We start from the raw sequence: 13,949 nt of genomic DNA on the forward strand, positions 1-13,949 counted from the left end.
TAGTTTCCCAGAATGCACAGGCTTGCACACTATTGTGTGACATTTTGGTTGTGCAAATTAAGGTATTGTCCTAATATGTATTTATAAATTGTTGGATGCTCAAACAGGCCAATTATGTGCTTCCATTTTTCTTTTTTATCCCCACCACATTGTTAACATTTAGTTCAACTGCCCTTCACATACTAAAGGTCTTAGGAGTAACTTAGCATAGGTTCTTGACAAGCCATTTAAATTTATATATACTTTTAATGTACAAACCAATATTCTTCAAACCTGGTAAGTCTGCTGAATATGCAAACCCTTTATTTTTCAGGTAGCTTCCAAAATTATAGGGATGGGACCCCAAAATTGTAGTACTAGAGGGAATACTATTGGAGCAATACTTCGAAAGTTATTACATTTGGGTGCTGTGGCAGCTAAGGCTGCAGTCCTTGCACACTTGTCTGGGAGTTAGTTCCACTGAACACAGTGAGACTTATTTTATTTTTTTATTTAAGACATATGTTGCTTAATCATTAACATTTATCTGAGTAATATGCATGCCACTATGCTGCATGTCTCATTTATTTTAATGACAGAGTTAAGAACATATACTTTTTCACTTGGGGCGTATCCCATATTATTGTATTGTTTGATCCATAATGATGTAATGATACAATACCCTCGTGAGATGATTACAAATCTATGTACTGTGATTCAGGGTTTTCTGAAGTATTTTGGGCTGCCCAGTATTCTTCTGTTTTGAAGAATGTGATGCATAAGTAATGGGATTGTGTACTTGTGTCCCTCCACATGGTGTTAGGCTACAATTCCCATCAACCCTGATCATTGGCCATGCAGGCTGGACTTGATGAGAATTCGAGTCTAGCAGATATCGACAGCCCACAGGTTAGCCACCCACTATACATGGAGATGCTTCATACTGAGTCAGACTGTTTGACAATGCAGGCCAGTACTGGCTAGCTGGCAGCTTCCTTCGGCCTTTCCCAATGCTGCTCGATGAAATCCTTTTACATTTTTATAGGCAGTGTTAAAATGGGATTAGATAAATTCATGAAAGATAAGGCTATTAGTTATGATGGCTGTATACTATCCCCAAGATCATAGGCAGCATGTTTCAAAATAGCAGTTGTAACAGCAGAAGGGAGCTATTGTGGTCATATCCTGTCCATAGGCTTCCCATGAGCATCTATTTGGCTACTATAGGAAACAAGATGTTAGACTAGATACAGTTTTGGTCTGATCCAGCAGAGCTCATCTTGTGGTCTTTTAGTGAGGGATCCCAGGACCAAACCTGAGATTGCCTGTGTACAAAGTATGTGCCAAGCTACTGCGCTATGCTCCCTCCCTGCACACAAAGCATTCCCCAGCAGTGAAGACATTAGGCTAGCCATGAATGGACCATTTATGCACTAGAGCCCCAAGATCATGGTGATTCCCTTCAGAACTGTTAAGTTCAAAATCTTTTTTCTACAGCAGATTTATCATAAACAGCTCACACTGTATTATTCCTATTTTTGCTGCTTCATATTTTACAATGGAATCCAGAAGGCAGGTCAGTTTAGTTGCTGCTGTCTTATATTCAACGCTTCTCATTGTCTGTTGACTTAGCAGAGCCAAATGAATAAATACACGGCCAGGAGCTGCACTCACAGACAGGAAGTAACTTTAATTAAATATTGTGAAAGTTGAAAAGTTTTTACAGCTTGAATTTCTGCAAAAAAATTATAACAATCTCTACAGTAGTTAGTTTTCTCTAACAATAGAACTGTACAGTGTGTGTGTCTATTCCAAAAGGTTTAGTTAAGAAGTGAAAGATTAGTCGATTCAGAGATGACTTCATTTTAGATGCGGTCTGGTACACTGGAGAGGAAATAGCATCCACACAACTCAGCCAATGTGAGGCTTCACTTTGTAAGACTGAAACATGATCATTTCCACTTAAAGCCATATTCTGTTAAGAGCGGCATCTTTAAGAATCACATAAAAGTCATAGGATCTATTTGGGGCAGGGAGATTTTTAAATATAAATTTCCTTTTATCAGCACACTATAAATACTTGGAGAAAAAAATCTACATATTGTCAAAGGATCTTTGGACTTTGAAGGAAAGGGGTATAAATGTATATGACTTCCTATGAGTATCTAAACAGGTGCAACTCTGTCTGAATGGAGGGTATCACTGGACAAAATATGGCTTTAAATTTGATTACATTGCAGTGCCATTGCTTACCATGCGAATTAGAATAAATGTTTGGACTACAGAGAAGCAATACATTGATATTACTTGTATTTTCCAGTTTCTTATATATAAGCGTGGTCTTACTTTATAGGGGCAAAAACTTTATGGATTTTTTTAAAAAATTTGTCCTCCCCACCCCACTCCCCTTCCCAAAAGATCACACAGTGTATCTGAGTGAAATCCATTGCAAAATTCATACAGGAAGCATGCACAGTTGCAGCATTGTAGCTCGGCTAGAAAAAAGTCACATTGTCTTAAGGTAACAAAACAGTTCTTTTGTGCTTTTCAGATTCCTTTTTTTTCTCCTTAGAATGTTAGTGATGACTGACAGTTCTGGTGCGCAGTACAATGTACAAGTGAAATGAATATGATTTGCATTGTTAAGGCATCCAATCTGCTGGTTTATATTCATGTGAAAGACAGAGAAATATACAAGCCGACAAGAAAGAAAGTATTTTCATTGATTTCTATGAAGTTTCTCCCCATATTTAATGCACAAAAATGCGTCACTCCAAAGGGGAGAGATTCCATGCATATTAATAGAGTAAAACAGCATTAGATTTTTTTATAAGCTTCAAAAGCAAAGGATACTTTTTAAAATCTACGTAACTAAATGCTACAAGAATAATATGCTACTTTTTGCCATATATTGGGAAAAAAACTTTCTTAACTTACAAATAATACAAAAATAGACAATGGCTTCTGAGTGGAAATTAAACAAAAAATGGAAGCATGGTTTAAAACAATTACTAAAATATCCTATAAATGAATTGTATTAAAATCACATTTAAACAGCTAATACACCTGTGAATGACCAAACAAATTAGCACTTTTCACATAGCAAACATACACAATAAAATAAACTGGGATGCTGCAGGGAAAAAGCAATGTACAAATTCCAAAGATAAATACATTATTTATATGGATATTTTACAAAATTCTTCTTTTTTAAAAAAAGCTTTTTTTCTTTAATTCATTTTGCAGGCATGTGCAATCTTAAAGGTAGTGAGCTCATTTTGCAAAATATGCATTAATTCTTTTATGTGTTTATTTGTTGTGATTGAAAAACTGTCTTAAGACATTAAATTGTATAAATAGAACAATAACTTTGGCAAAAAAAATCACCCAAAAATCTACAGTATTTATAACTACATACAAAACACAACGCAAAGAAAAAAATCAGGTAATGCATCCTTAGAGGTTTGCTGCATCTGACTAAGTATGCTCCCCAAGTAATGAGAGCTAAATTCCTGCGAGGTTTACTTGGCAAACCTTCACATAACGCTCTGTCTCCTCCACCCCCTTTTTCATATTTTAATTTTCTATCAAAAACATCACTACCTGTTGCTTAAGGGATTATGCTGCAAACTGAAAGGGTTGACTGATATAAAAGCAATTGCCGCTCAAAATGGACATGTCATTTTGTGTGCATGTGTGCTTGTCGGCCATCTCTGGGATGGCAGGATGAATTCTTCCTCTCCCCCTGACCCAAAACAACAACAAAACCCAGTTTTCCTTTGAGAATATGCATAAATATACTAAAGTTTGTGCCTTTATCCTGTCACACCAGATCCCAAAGAGATTTGTATGTGTAGATGGGGTTCAACTGTACTTAGGGAGGTGACTCATTAGGGAAAGACTGATAGAAGCTAGAGAGAGAGAGCCATGCTAATCTAATTCTGCAGTTTTTAGCATTATATCCAGAGGCACTAGGTTTCCAAGGTACAGGTGGGATATGCATGTCCTTAATAGCTACACTTTTGCTAATTTTCTGTCTTGCATTATTTACACAGTCACCTTAGTACAATATTCTAAGAAAGATGGGAGGGGGGATTCTCACTGCCTCTAAAATGGAATCCCAATGAGTGGGGGGGGAGAGGGGGAGAGAGAGAGAGAGAGAGAGAGAGAGAATGCATGTGTGTGTGTGTGTGTGTGTGTATGTACAGCACACACAAACACCTTACAGAACTACACACACACTTCTCGAAAATACAAAACATCAGATGAATGAACTGTCACTGGAGAAGTGACATAGATGAGCCAACCCTTAACTGGCACTACCATTACTCCGCTAAGGAAAAAAAAACCCCTATCTGGCACTTCTACTTCTGTTCCATACAAACTCGTATTTTAAGTGTTGACACACTCAATTTCCCTTCATTACAGCTTTTAGAAGAGAGTCTCAAGGCGGGCCTTTAGCGATGGCACCCCCTCCTCCCATTATGATTTGTAAAAGACAAATGGTGACTGAGTTAATCCAAAACCAAGAAGACATACGTGGATTTTCTTCATGACACAAAATAAATCTCTCTCCCAAATACCTGGGATAGACAGGACAAATTAACACCTTGCACTTGCACACTCTGGGTAAATTTCAGTATTATTTTGCAAGGACTTTTTTTTTCCATTTTATTTTGTTTAAAAACATTGCAGTTATTATGAGATTCTTTCTTTTTTTCTTAATAAGAAAAAAAAAAGGCCTGAGTTAAAAGTTCCGCTCTGGGACTTGTGTCAGACTTTGTTCCGAAGCAGAATCCAACTTCTTCAATAGTAAAATTCTTCAAGGCAATTCTTTCACATGGGGGGAACTATCATGCCAGATATAGCTGTTAAATACAGGAGAAGAAAAAAGACATAAGTCACTCCACCCAAGATAACATGCATTCCAAATATTTTCTTCCAGTTCATTCAGATGTGCTACAGTTTGAATTTTTACATATTATATGCTGGATGAAGTTTTCAGAAGGAAAAATAATATCTGAAAAGGCAGTTACTAAATACAACTCAGGCATGCTTAAATCCAGTGATTTCATTGGGTTGAGGCATCCCTAACTCTGTTGGATTTAGACCTTGTTTCATATGTATAAGCTTAGATTTTTTAAAAAGTTCTTGCATGGATACATCTCCCAAGCACATTTGTTAGGATGCAAGCATGACATGAGCCTCACATCCTTAATTAAGATGCTTAATGAAGGCCACTCCATAAATCTCAATCCAAACTTCCTTAGGCTTTGGCAGATAGTAGTAAGTTTTACAATAATCAAGTGCACTGCAGTTTAAATTCTGTTGGAGAGAAATTAAAATTTTTATAATTAAAAAAGATTCACATGGTTGCTCATACACATGGTTCCTCTTCTCATAGTCTATTTAAAAAAAGCAGGAGGAGAAGGCTACTTTCCTTTCAATGTCATTTAAAAGGAACTTGTGGAAACATCCTGCAAAGACTAAAATGTAGCTGCAACATACTTTGATTATACTCAAGCTCCCAACTGTAAAACAGTTGTAACTGCTGCTAACAAACACATGATAGTCTCAAACTATTGTTGCCATCTATATAAGAACATAACAAGAACAAAGGTCCATCTAGTCTAGCATTTGTTTCCGACAGTGGCCAGCCAGATGCTCTCAGGAAACCCACAAGCAGGGCATGAAGTCAATAGCCCTTCCCAACTGCTGATCCCTCTGCAACTGATATTCAGAGATAGGCTCTCTCTGAACCTGGATATTCTATTTAGCTATCATGGGTAATAGCCATTGATAGACTCATCCTTCATTAAGTGTCCAATCACCTTTCCAGGTCATCTCAGCCAGTGGCCATCACAGCTATTTGTGGCAGTGAATTTCATAAAAATAATGACACATTATGCAAAGAATTTTTTTTTGTCTGCCCTGAATCTACTGCTAATCAAATTCATTGGGTGATCCTGAGTTCTAGTGTTATGTAAGAGAAAGAAAACTTGTACCCATTTTGTGAATACGATGCATATATTTCTAACCTTCTGCAATCTGTGGGACTTCAAGCCCTTGGTTTTATATTTTTCTTGGCAATAGTCACACATGCACCTTTATATCCAACAAGCCAATTAGTGAACAGAAACCCCCTCTTTTTAAAGCTGAGTAAACTATTTACACCTGGTTGCTGTAGCATTCTGCTGATGAAAATCTGGTCCACTTAGAAGCAATAATGCATACAAACACTGAATATATACGTCTCCCAGGTTGTGCAGTTAATTTGCAAGCTGCCATGATGTATGTGTGATGTTGGCATTGAACGTAGTCACACTATGAGGCTAACCCAGGTAATTAGGGCTTGCATAAATCACCACTGCTATGAAGAGCTCCCACCACAAAGAAGCAGATTTTCATCAGCAATCACACTCTCGCTGAAATGTATACATTATATTCCAGTTCAGCCCTTGAAAAGGTGCTATTTTTGATTGATAAAAACTCTCCCGCCCAAGTTGAATTCAGTTTATGTTTCCACAAAGCCACATCTACAATAAAGTGCTCTATAGCACACAGTGGCACAAGTAACTCAGTCCAGTCCTCAGACAAAATTAAGGGTCTTTCAATTGAAGCCATTTTACAATTACACTGAAATCAGTTGGACGAAACTGAAACAAATACACATCAAATTATTCCAATATAACTCATCTATGGATCAGGACATATGAACATTTAGACCTAGTAAGATCTGCAAGGATAATCTAGTCATTCTGTGAATGCCAAAAATGGCCCACTGCAATGAAACACATTATTAAGCTGGAAGTCACACGTGGTTCATAGTGAAGGTTGTGACAAGGTCACCTCTTTAAACTGCCAACTGCATGGTTATGTGTGTGATAATAGTCTTAAGACTGAAGCACTTCGCAACCATGATTTAAAATCAGAGTAACCATCTCAAACATCTGGGCAAGTGATTTCTTGAGGAAGAACACAGACCTGTAACTGGTTCAAATTCATTGTATTTTAATTACAGCTGCAGTAATTTGATAAGAACCAAGCAAAGTGAAAGACTTGCAGACCAGGGAGTGGGAAAGAATGTTTATTCCACAAACATCACCATATGTTCATGAATTACAAGACTAATCAGCAAGGGGAAGGCAGTTTAAGCAAACAACAATGCCCAAATGAAGCAAAACAAGAGAAGATAAAGAATGAAGAGCAAGGATGAAAATACATCTATGCAGATGGAACCAGGCATTTTAAGGATATGACCTGTTCTAGGAGCACAACAGACATTTCCTTTAAAAATAAATCTGATGTCTCTCTCCTTCTATCTGATTCTTCAAAAGACCAGCTTGATGTGAATCAAGTCTTTCCAAGCAATGGATTTCTTTAATCTCTTGACGGAATTGTAATCAGAGGAAGAGTTTTTGAATACATACAAGAATATGGCCATATGTTAAACTTTGAGTAGTCTAACATTTTAAATTTTGGATGTTTAAATATTTATTGAAAACCTGATAATAGCAAGAAAGATGGTTTTAGCCAGATACTGGAATGCAGTTACTATGTTAACAGTTTTGGAATGATCTAGATATTTCCAAACTAGAGAACACAAGAAACATCCTGCTGGATCAGACCAAAGGCTGGTCTAATCCAACATCCTGTTCTCACAGCAGCCAACCTAATGCCTATGGGAAGCCCACAAGTAGTACCTAAATGCAACAGCACTCTACCCACATGCAGTTCCAGCAACTGGTCTTCAGAGGTTACCTCTAACAGTGGAGGTAAAATATAGCCATCGTGGCTAGTAGCACTGATAGCTTCATCCTCCATGAATTTGTCTAATTCTCTTTTAAATCTATCCAAATTGGTGGCCAACACTACATCTTGTGGGTGTGAATTTCACTAGTTTGTGGGAGGTTTCAACTTTTTTGAATGAAACATTACTAACTACTGAAAGTGTTCATGGCATTAGACCATAGTACTTGAAAGAGTGTTTTCTTCCATGTCATTTTGCCCATTCATTAAGGTCACCTTTTGAGGCTCTTCTCCTCATGCTTTCAGCAACTGAGGTTCAGTGAGGTCATGGGTTGTGACCAAGAAAACCTTCTAAGGCAGGGGTGAGGACCCTTTGTCAATCTGAGGGCCACAGGCCCTCCCAGGCAACCTTCTGGGGGCCACCTGTCAGTGGTAGAAAGGGCAGAAGCAAAAGTGAGCAGAGCAATAAATGTTCTTTATCCATCTTTAGGAGCCAGGCAAAAGCCTTCCTTTTCCCTCAGGCCTTTGGCCCTTAAGGTGTGCTGTATTAGTTTATTTGACCGGCTTTTACATTTTTATATTACTGTATGATTTGAAATTTGTATTATATTGTATGTTTTAAAATCTGTTTTAGATTGTATCTTTTTAGATCTGTCATAAGTCACCTAGAGGCCATAGGATATGAGGAGATCAACAAATGTAATAATACTGATACTAATACTACCAATAATGATAATAATAAATTTGTGGTTTGGAAAGCTGTGTGGTATGGGGAGAGTACTAAGGCCCAGATAAAGAGGTCTGGAGGTCCACACTTGACACTTGGTTTCCTTTTCTAGGTGGTGGTACCTGGTTGTGGAATGTACTCTAGGGAGGCTCACAGGAAGCCCTATTATGTTGACTTTTCAGCACCAGGAAAAGGTCTTTTATCTTTCCACCACTCTATGGTACCACATGCACCAGACTCAGATGATAATCCATATACCATTAGGAATTCTTTTATAAGAGGATGTTAAGGCATTCTGTTATGGTGATTATTTTTCTGGGGTTTTGAAACTTTAATAATAAGAAATGGACAGGTGTACAGGGGAAAAACTCCTCTGTGTGGCCTCATGCATAACCTTTATCATCTTGGACTTGTCTCCATATAGGTAGCCTTCACTGTTCCTTCTAAATGACCACTGCTAAGCTGCTAGATATAAAGGAATAACTGAAAGTGAATAAAATGTTTTCACAGATTTTCTGTATTGGGCATTTGTGTTAACTGCAATGATTTTCTAAGCGAAGATGATTCTTCCTTTTAGGAAAGTTTAACATTTCACTATAGATAAATAGAAGAGACTGTGCCAATGGAAGAGAAATGGAATAAAATATAGCATACATATAGGTTTTCAGAGAACAGCTATCGTTATTATTACTGAAGAAACCTAATACTTCTGAATTAAATTACAAGTCAAAAGGCAGAATGACGTTCTGAATTTCTTCCTCCTTAAAAGGTTTCTTATTTCCAGTCTGCCAAGGCCTTATCATGCTACTTTTGTACTTTAAGTGTCTTGTATAACAAGACCACCTAAGCTTTTTCCTGGTTCAATGTGAAATTGATTCTGAAAAGGAAGATATCACAGAATTTCCCCCCCAGAAATCTGACAAAAGGAATTTTTTTAAAAAAAACCATGAATGGGTATTATTTTTCTCCATCATGTCCTGATTTATATGAAGATGATCTATGAGGAACACCTATCAAAGAAAAAGGGGGGGAAAGCAAACACTTCATGACTTTACAAACTGTGTGGTTAAAAACACCACTACCAGTGGAATATGACTGTTGCCCTATAGAAGTGTTTAGCTGATCTCTAAGCTACATAAGCAAAACATGACTGTATCAAATCCCAAAGAGAGAAAAGCCTGACACTACTTACTGGGCTGAAATTTTCATCACAGAGTTTTCCTCCAATTTCTGAGGCCGGGGAAACACTCTCTGAAAATTGATCTTTGGGGTGTGGGGTGATTTTAAGAAGTTTCTTCCCTCTAAGTATGAGTTTCATCTCATTTTTTAAAACAAGAACAACAAAAGTTGCTGGTTCAAGTGGTGCCTTGGCTGTTGTCAGCAGCCCAGCTGAGTTCCTGGGTCAGAATGTCCTTGGGAATGATGCTGCAACATGACACAGCATCAGCTAGGCTGTTTATTTATTTGTTTATATTTATAAATATATTTGTATATTGCTATTTTGTTAAAAAAAATCAAAGCGGTTTACAAGTTAAACAAAATACAATAAAATCATTGAAATACAGTAAAACAAAGGTCAACTGTTGCGAAAAAAGCATCTTCTTAATTGCCTGCATAAGTCTGGCGGAACAGAAAGGTTTTCAAGCAGGCATTTAAAAGTTAAAAAAAAAGGAGCCTGCTGAATCTCCATTGGCAGAGCATTCCAGAGAACTGGCCAATGACCCTGAAGGCTCAATTTTGTGTTTCGTTGTTGTTATTGTTAAAAATAGAGAAGAAAAACAAAGAGGGGGGGAACCCTCATGAAGTACATATTTCAAAGGTAAATGTGACCTGCTTATCTTAGGACTAACAAAACACAAATGGATGCTGATGTCAGAATGCTCTCTGAGCATTTCAGATTGGGATGCGACATGTGTAGTGATTAATTAGCAATTTCTAGTAGGGCTACCTAACACCCATGACTTTATTTTCATGGATGTGGCTGCCTACATGATGGCCTTTCACAGTTGGGATAGTTCTCAGCCAAGGTGGATGTGCAATTTTAGTAAAGCAGATCTGAATAATTGTTTAACATAGAATGAGTACTATTATTGCAATTGTATATTGTGGACCCCGTTCAAAACCTTGGATAGCAGACTTCCCAGGAGGATCGCTCCGCCTGTGCTGCCTCTGGGACGGGCTCCCGTCTTGGTGGAAACTTTTTCAGTTTTAAAACCAGTCAGAAGGGCTTTTTGACTGGGGAAAATTTCTTCCGGATAAGGAAGAAACGTAGAGATTTTCCACAGAGCTTTGTTGTGCTTGTTGGAGGCTGGAATTCTGTGACAGAAGGTCTTCCAGCAGCTCGGACGGAGCTAGGATTTCCAACCAGCTCAACTGATTATGTGAGCCGTTTTTTTTTCTTCAAAGAAAAACGGATTAACAGGCAAGCATTCTCCTGTCTTTTCTCATTATTTTGTTATCAATACAGCTAAAGAGATTTGTCAAAGAACCAGCAATTAAGAAACCCTGGGTGAGTCATAGCTTTCTCTTTTATTCACGGAGCTAAGGGGAAGAAAATAGAAATAGTTTATCTTTATTTTTATTGCAAAAAGCTGGCATGGAATTCAGCATTATAAAGATTACAAACGGCTGAGGGGTTTCTAATTTAAAGAGAATTTTTTTTATTATTTATAAGACTTTTGAGTAATATATGTCTGGGACTATTTTTCCGGTTTACTGTTTTTTTTTTGACGAATCTGCTCATTCTTCCTGCTACTAATTATTTGGATGCTGTGAATTAAAGTTGTTTTGGCACTTTTGGACATACAAGAGATAAGGCAGTTCGTCTTGTCTAGAGGGTGACGTCAGCTGGCTTGAAAGATTAACTCCTTTGTAACTGGATAAAGAAATAAACTGTTCTTTGCTTGGGACATTGGAAATTGAAGGGATTGTGTTTTTTTTGGTTTTAAGAATGACAATCAAGAAGGTGGTTGAGATCATGGATGTACAAGAAGGGACTTTCTCTTTAGATATGTTTCAGAAAATAATGAATGAGATTAAGCTAACAAAACAAGAACTCGGACATAACAGACAAGTGATGATATGTGAATTTGGCGAAATGAGACAGGAGCTGAAAGAAATTCAGGATTCTATGAGAAAGGAGAACAAAGATAAATTTGGAAAATTAAAAAAGGATGAAAGAAAAATTAAAGGGAAGGTTCAAGCCCTGGAGATTGGATTAAATATGGTCTTGGAAAAAGATCTGGATTTCCTGGCTGTGATGGATCCTGGAGACAAATATTACTGTTTGGAATTCAGCGCTGTCCCTGAAGGAATTGGTGAAGAGATTGAAGATAAAGATATCATCGGTTCAAAAAAAATCATGGACTGGAAGGATTTGATGGAACTTGAAATGGAGAAAGTTTACAGAATTAATTCCTGTTTTGTGACAATGAAAAACCCTTCAAGAGATGTGCTAGTGCATTCTGTAAAAAAGAGGAACAGAGATGCGGTTCTGCAACAATATTTCAGTGATACGTTCGGAAATGATGGCAAGAAAATATTTGTGATGAAGGAAATCCCTATCAGACTCTTATTATATGACTATGACAGCAAGATTATTGGGTGCGTAAAGATGGAAGATGGAATCAACATGGATAAAGGAAGAAGAGCGATTTGAAATTACTGGATTTAATAGACTTGAAGAGTTGGATTAATTGACATGTCTATCTAGAAAAAAATTGATGGACATATATCTCAAGGATTGGAAACTTCTCTTTGACTTTTTGTAGAAGAATAAAATGATATGATGTTAATGAGATTTGATACCAACTAAGATAACTGCTGGAGGAAGGTGATTTTATAATTTATCAAGAGACAGGTGTGTTATATATTATAGACCTATAGCTGAACTACAACAAATCAGAAGTCAATAGTTTTTTTTTCTTTTTATTGTATTAGTTTTAATTTGTGTTTTTCTTTTTGTATTGTCTTGATTTTGAAAATTTGAATAAAAATTAATTGAAAAAAAAACAAAACCTTGGATAGCAGTATACATTAATCCAGATTTGTATCATTGCTGTGCATTGCGTGAACAATTGGTTTAAATGTACAAAGTCCTGCCAATGAAGCTATCACTTCTCTCCTTTGAGGCCATCACTAACATTTACAGAGCTGCTGCCTGTTCTGGGCACTTATTGACAAAATCAAATACGTATTTTATTTTCAGAATTGAAAACCACTCTGTTTATGGCATGTCACATCACTACCTATGTGGCCAGTGTCTTAACATTGTAAATCTAGAATTCATGTACAGTGAGATAAAAAGCAACAGTTTAAAAGCTGCAGCTCCTGCTATTCTATTTCTTTGCTCACACCAGAAACAGAAGTTTTAGGTCTGCCCAATTTTAATTCACAATATCAATATTACTGTAGTGAGCATAGCTGTAAAAATGGTTGCTATTCAAGCACTGGACATGACCCTTTAAATCTTTCACTAAATCTGAAGACAACGTAACTGCAACTCATTCATTGCCCTGTCATTCTCTCCCTCCCAGACCCGCTGTGGAAAGCATGAATTCAGATGTACCACACAGCAGGTGAGTGAAGAGGCAGAAGGGGCCTTACCTGCCTGGTCTCCTATTTTAGTGGGAGATCGAATGGGCTATGTTTTTGGTTCCAATTGGGAGATGACTGCCCTAACTGAGATTGTTAATAAGAGCATAGTTACCCACACACCATTTGTTGATCAAATTGTGTATAATATCACAAGCACGTTCAACAATTTGCTTAACTGACACTTTATGACAACTATGTTTGACTCATGCTATTAGCAGAAGGACTTTATTAACCCCTGGGGGGAAAATTCACAACGTAAAATGCGTAATGTAAACTGCAAATCCAAAATGTTGGGGGAAATGTTAATGAGGTACATGGTGTTTTTTTATTTTCTTTAAGTGCAATCTTTCCAACAAAGCTCCCTTGGAAATGTCATTTATTCCAAGTGAGCCTTGCGTAAGATCAGTTCTTTATGGTAACAAACTGTATGGTAAAACAATCCATTCCGACTTGTTTTAACCTTCAGATTTATGCCCTAGATTTTTTCAACTCCTAGTGCACTGGATATAGCATTCTTCATTAGGCATGTTAAGTGCCTTTTGTTTATGAATGAGTGCTTTTCATTCTGCTGATACATTTAACACTGAGAATGTTTTCTTCTATGGTGGCAAAGCTGGCTGCTCACTCTTGGAGACTCATGGCATGACCCAAAAAGCCTTTGATACATTAGACACATTTGGGATAGGCGATTCTTGAAGAAATCTCTTGTGAGATGGCTTAAGGTAATGGAAACAATTATTTGCTATTTGTTGCCACATTCTGTGGAGACAGACAGACAGAAGAAAGGAAGGAGGGGGGGACAGGTATGGGTGAACTGCAGCATGCATCAGTAACTCTTTCTACCTCTGGCACAGTTTGAGGCAGCTGGTGATTATGAGAACTCTTCTTGTCTAAGTGA

General features: G+C 37.3%; 1 protein-coding gene across 6 annotated transcripts in view; it reads right to left on the bottom strand.

Moving 5' to 3' along the window:
• Window positions 1-1,661: 1,661 nt before the first annotated feature.
• EBF1 (EBF transcription factor 1) overlaps window positions 1,662-13,949 on the bottom strand; it is a 502,532-nt gene continuing 490,244 nt past the window's right edge. For 4 of the 6 annotated variants that reach the window (XM_061617502.1, XM_061617501.1, XM_061617499.1 and 1 more), the window contains exon 17: window positions 4,814-4,847. Coding sequence is in view for 2 of the 6 variants with exons in the window: in XM_061617505.1 (XP_061473489.1) it covers window positions 4,816-4,847 (32 nt within the window). In the remaining 4 variants the exon portion in view is untranslated. Of the gene's footprint in view, window positions 4,848-13,949 lie in introns of all 6 variants that reach the window. The other 2 variants (XM_061617505.1, XM_061617503.1) reach the window with 1 other exon arrangement.

The sequence above is a fragment of the Rhineura floridana genome, chromosome 3 (genome assembly GCF_030035675.1).
Source record: "Rhineura floridana isolate rRhiFlo1 chromosome 3, rRhiFlo1.hap2, whole genome shotgun sequence".
Lineage (NCBI taxonomy): Eukaryota > Metazoa > Chordata > Lepidosauria > Squamata > Rhineuridae > Rhineura > Rhineura floridana.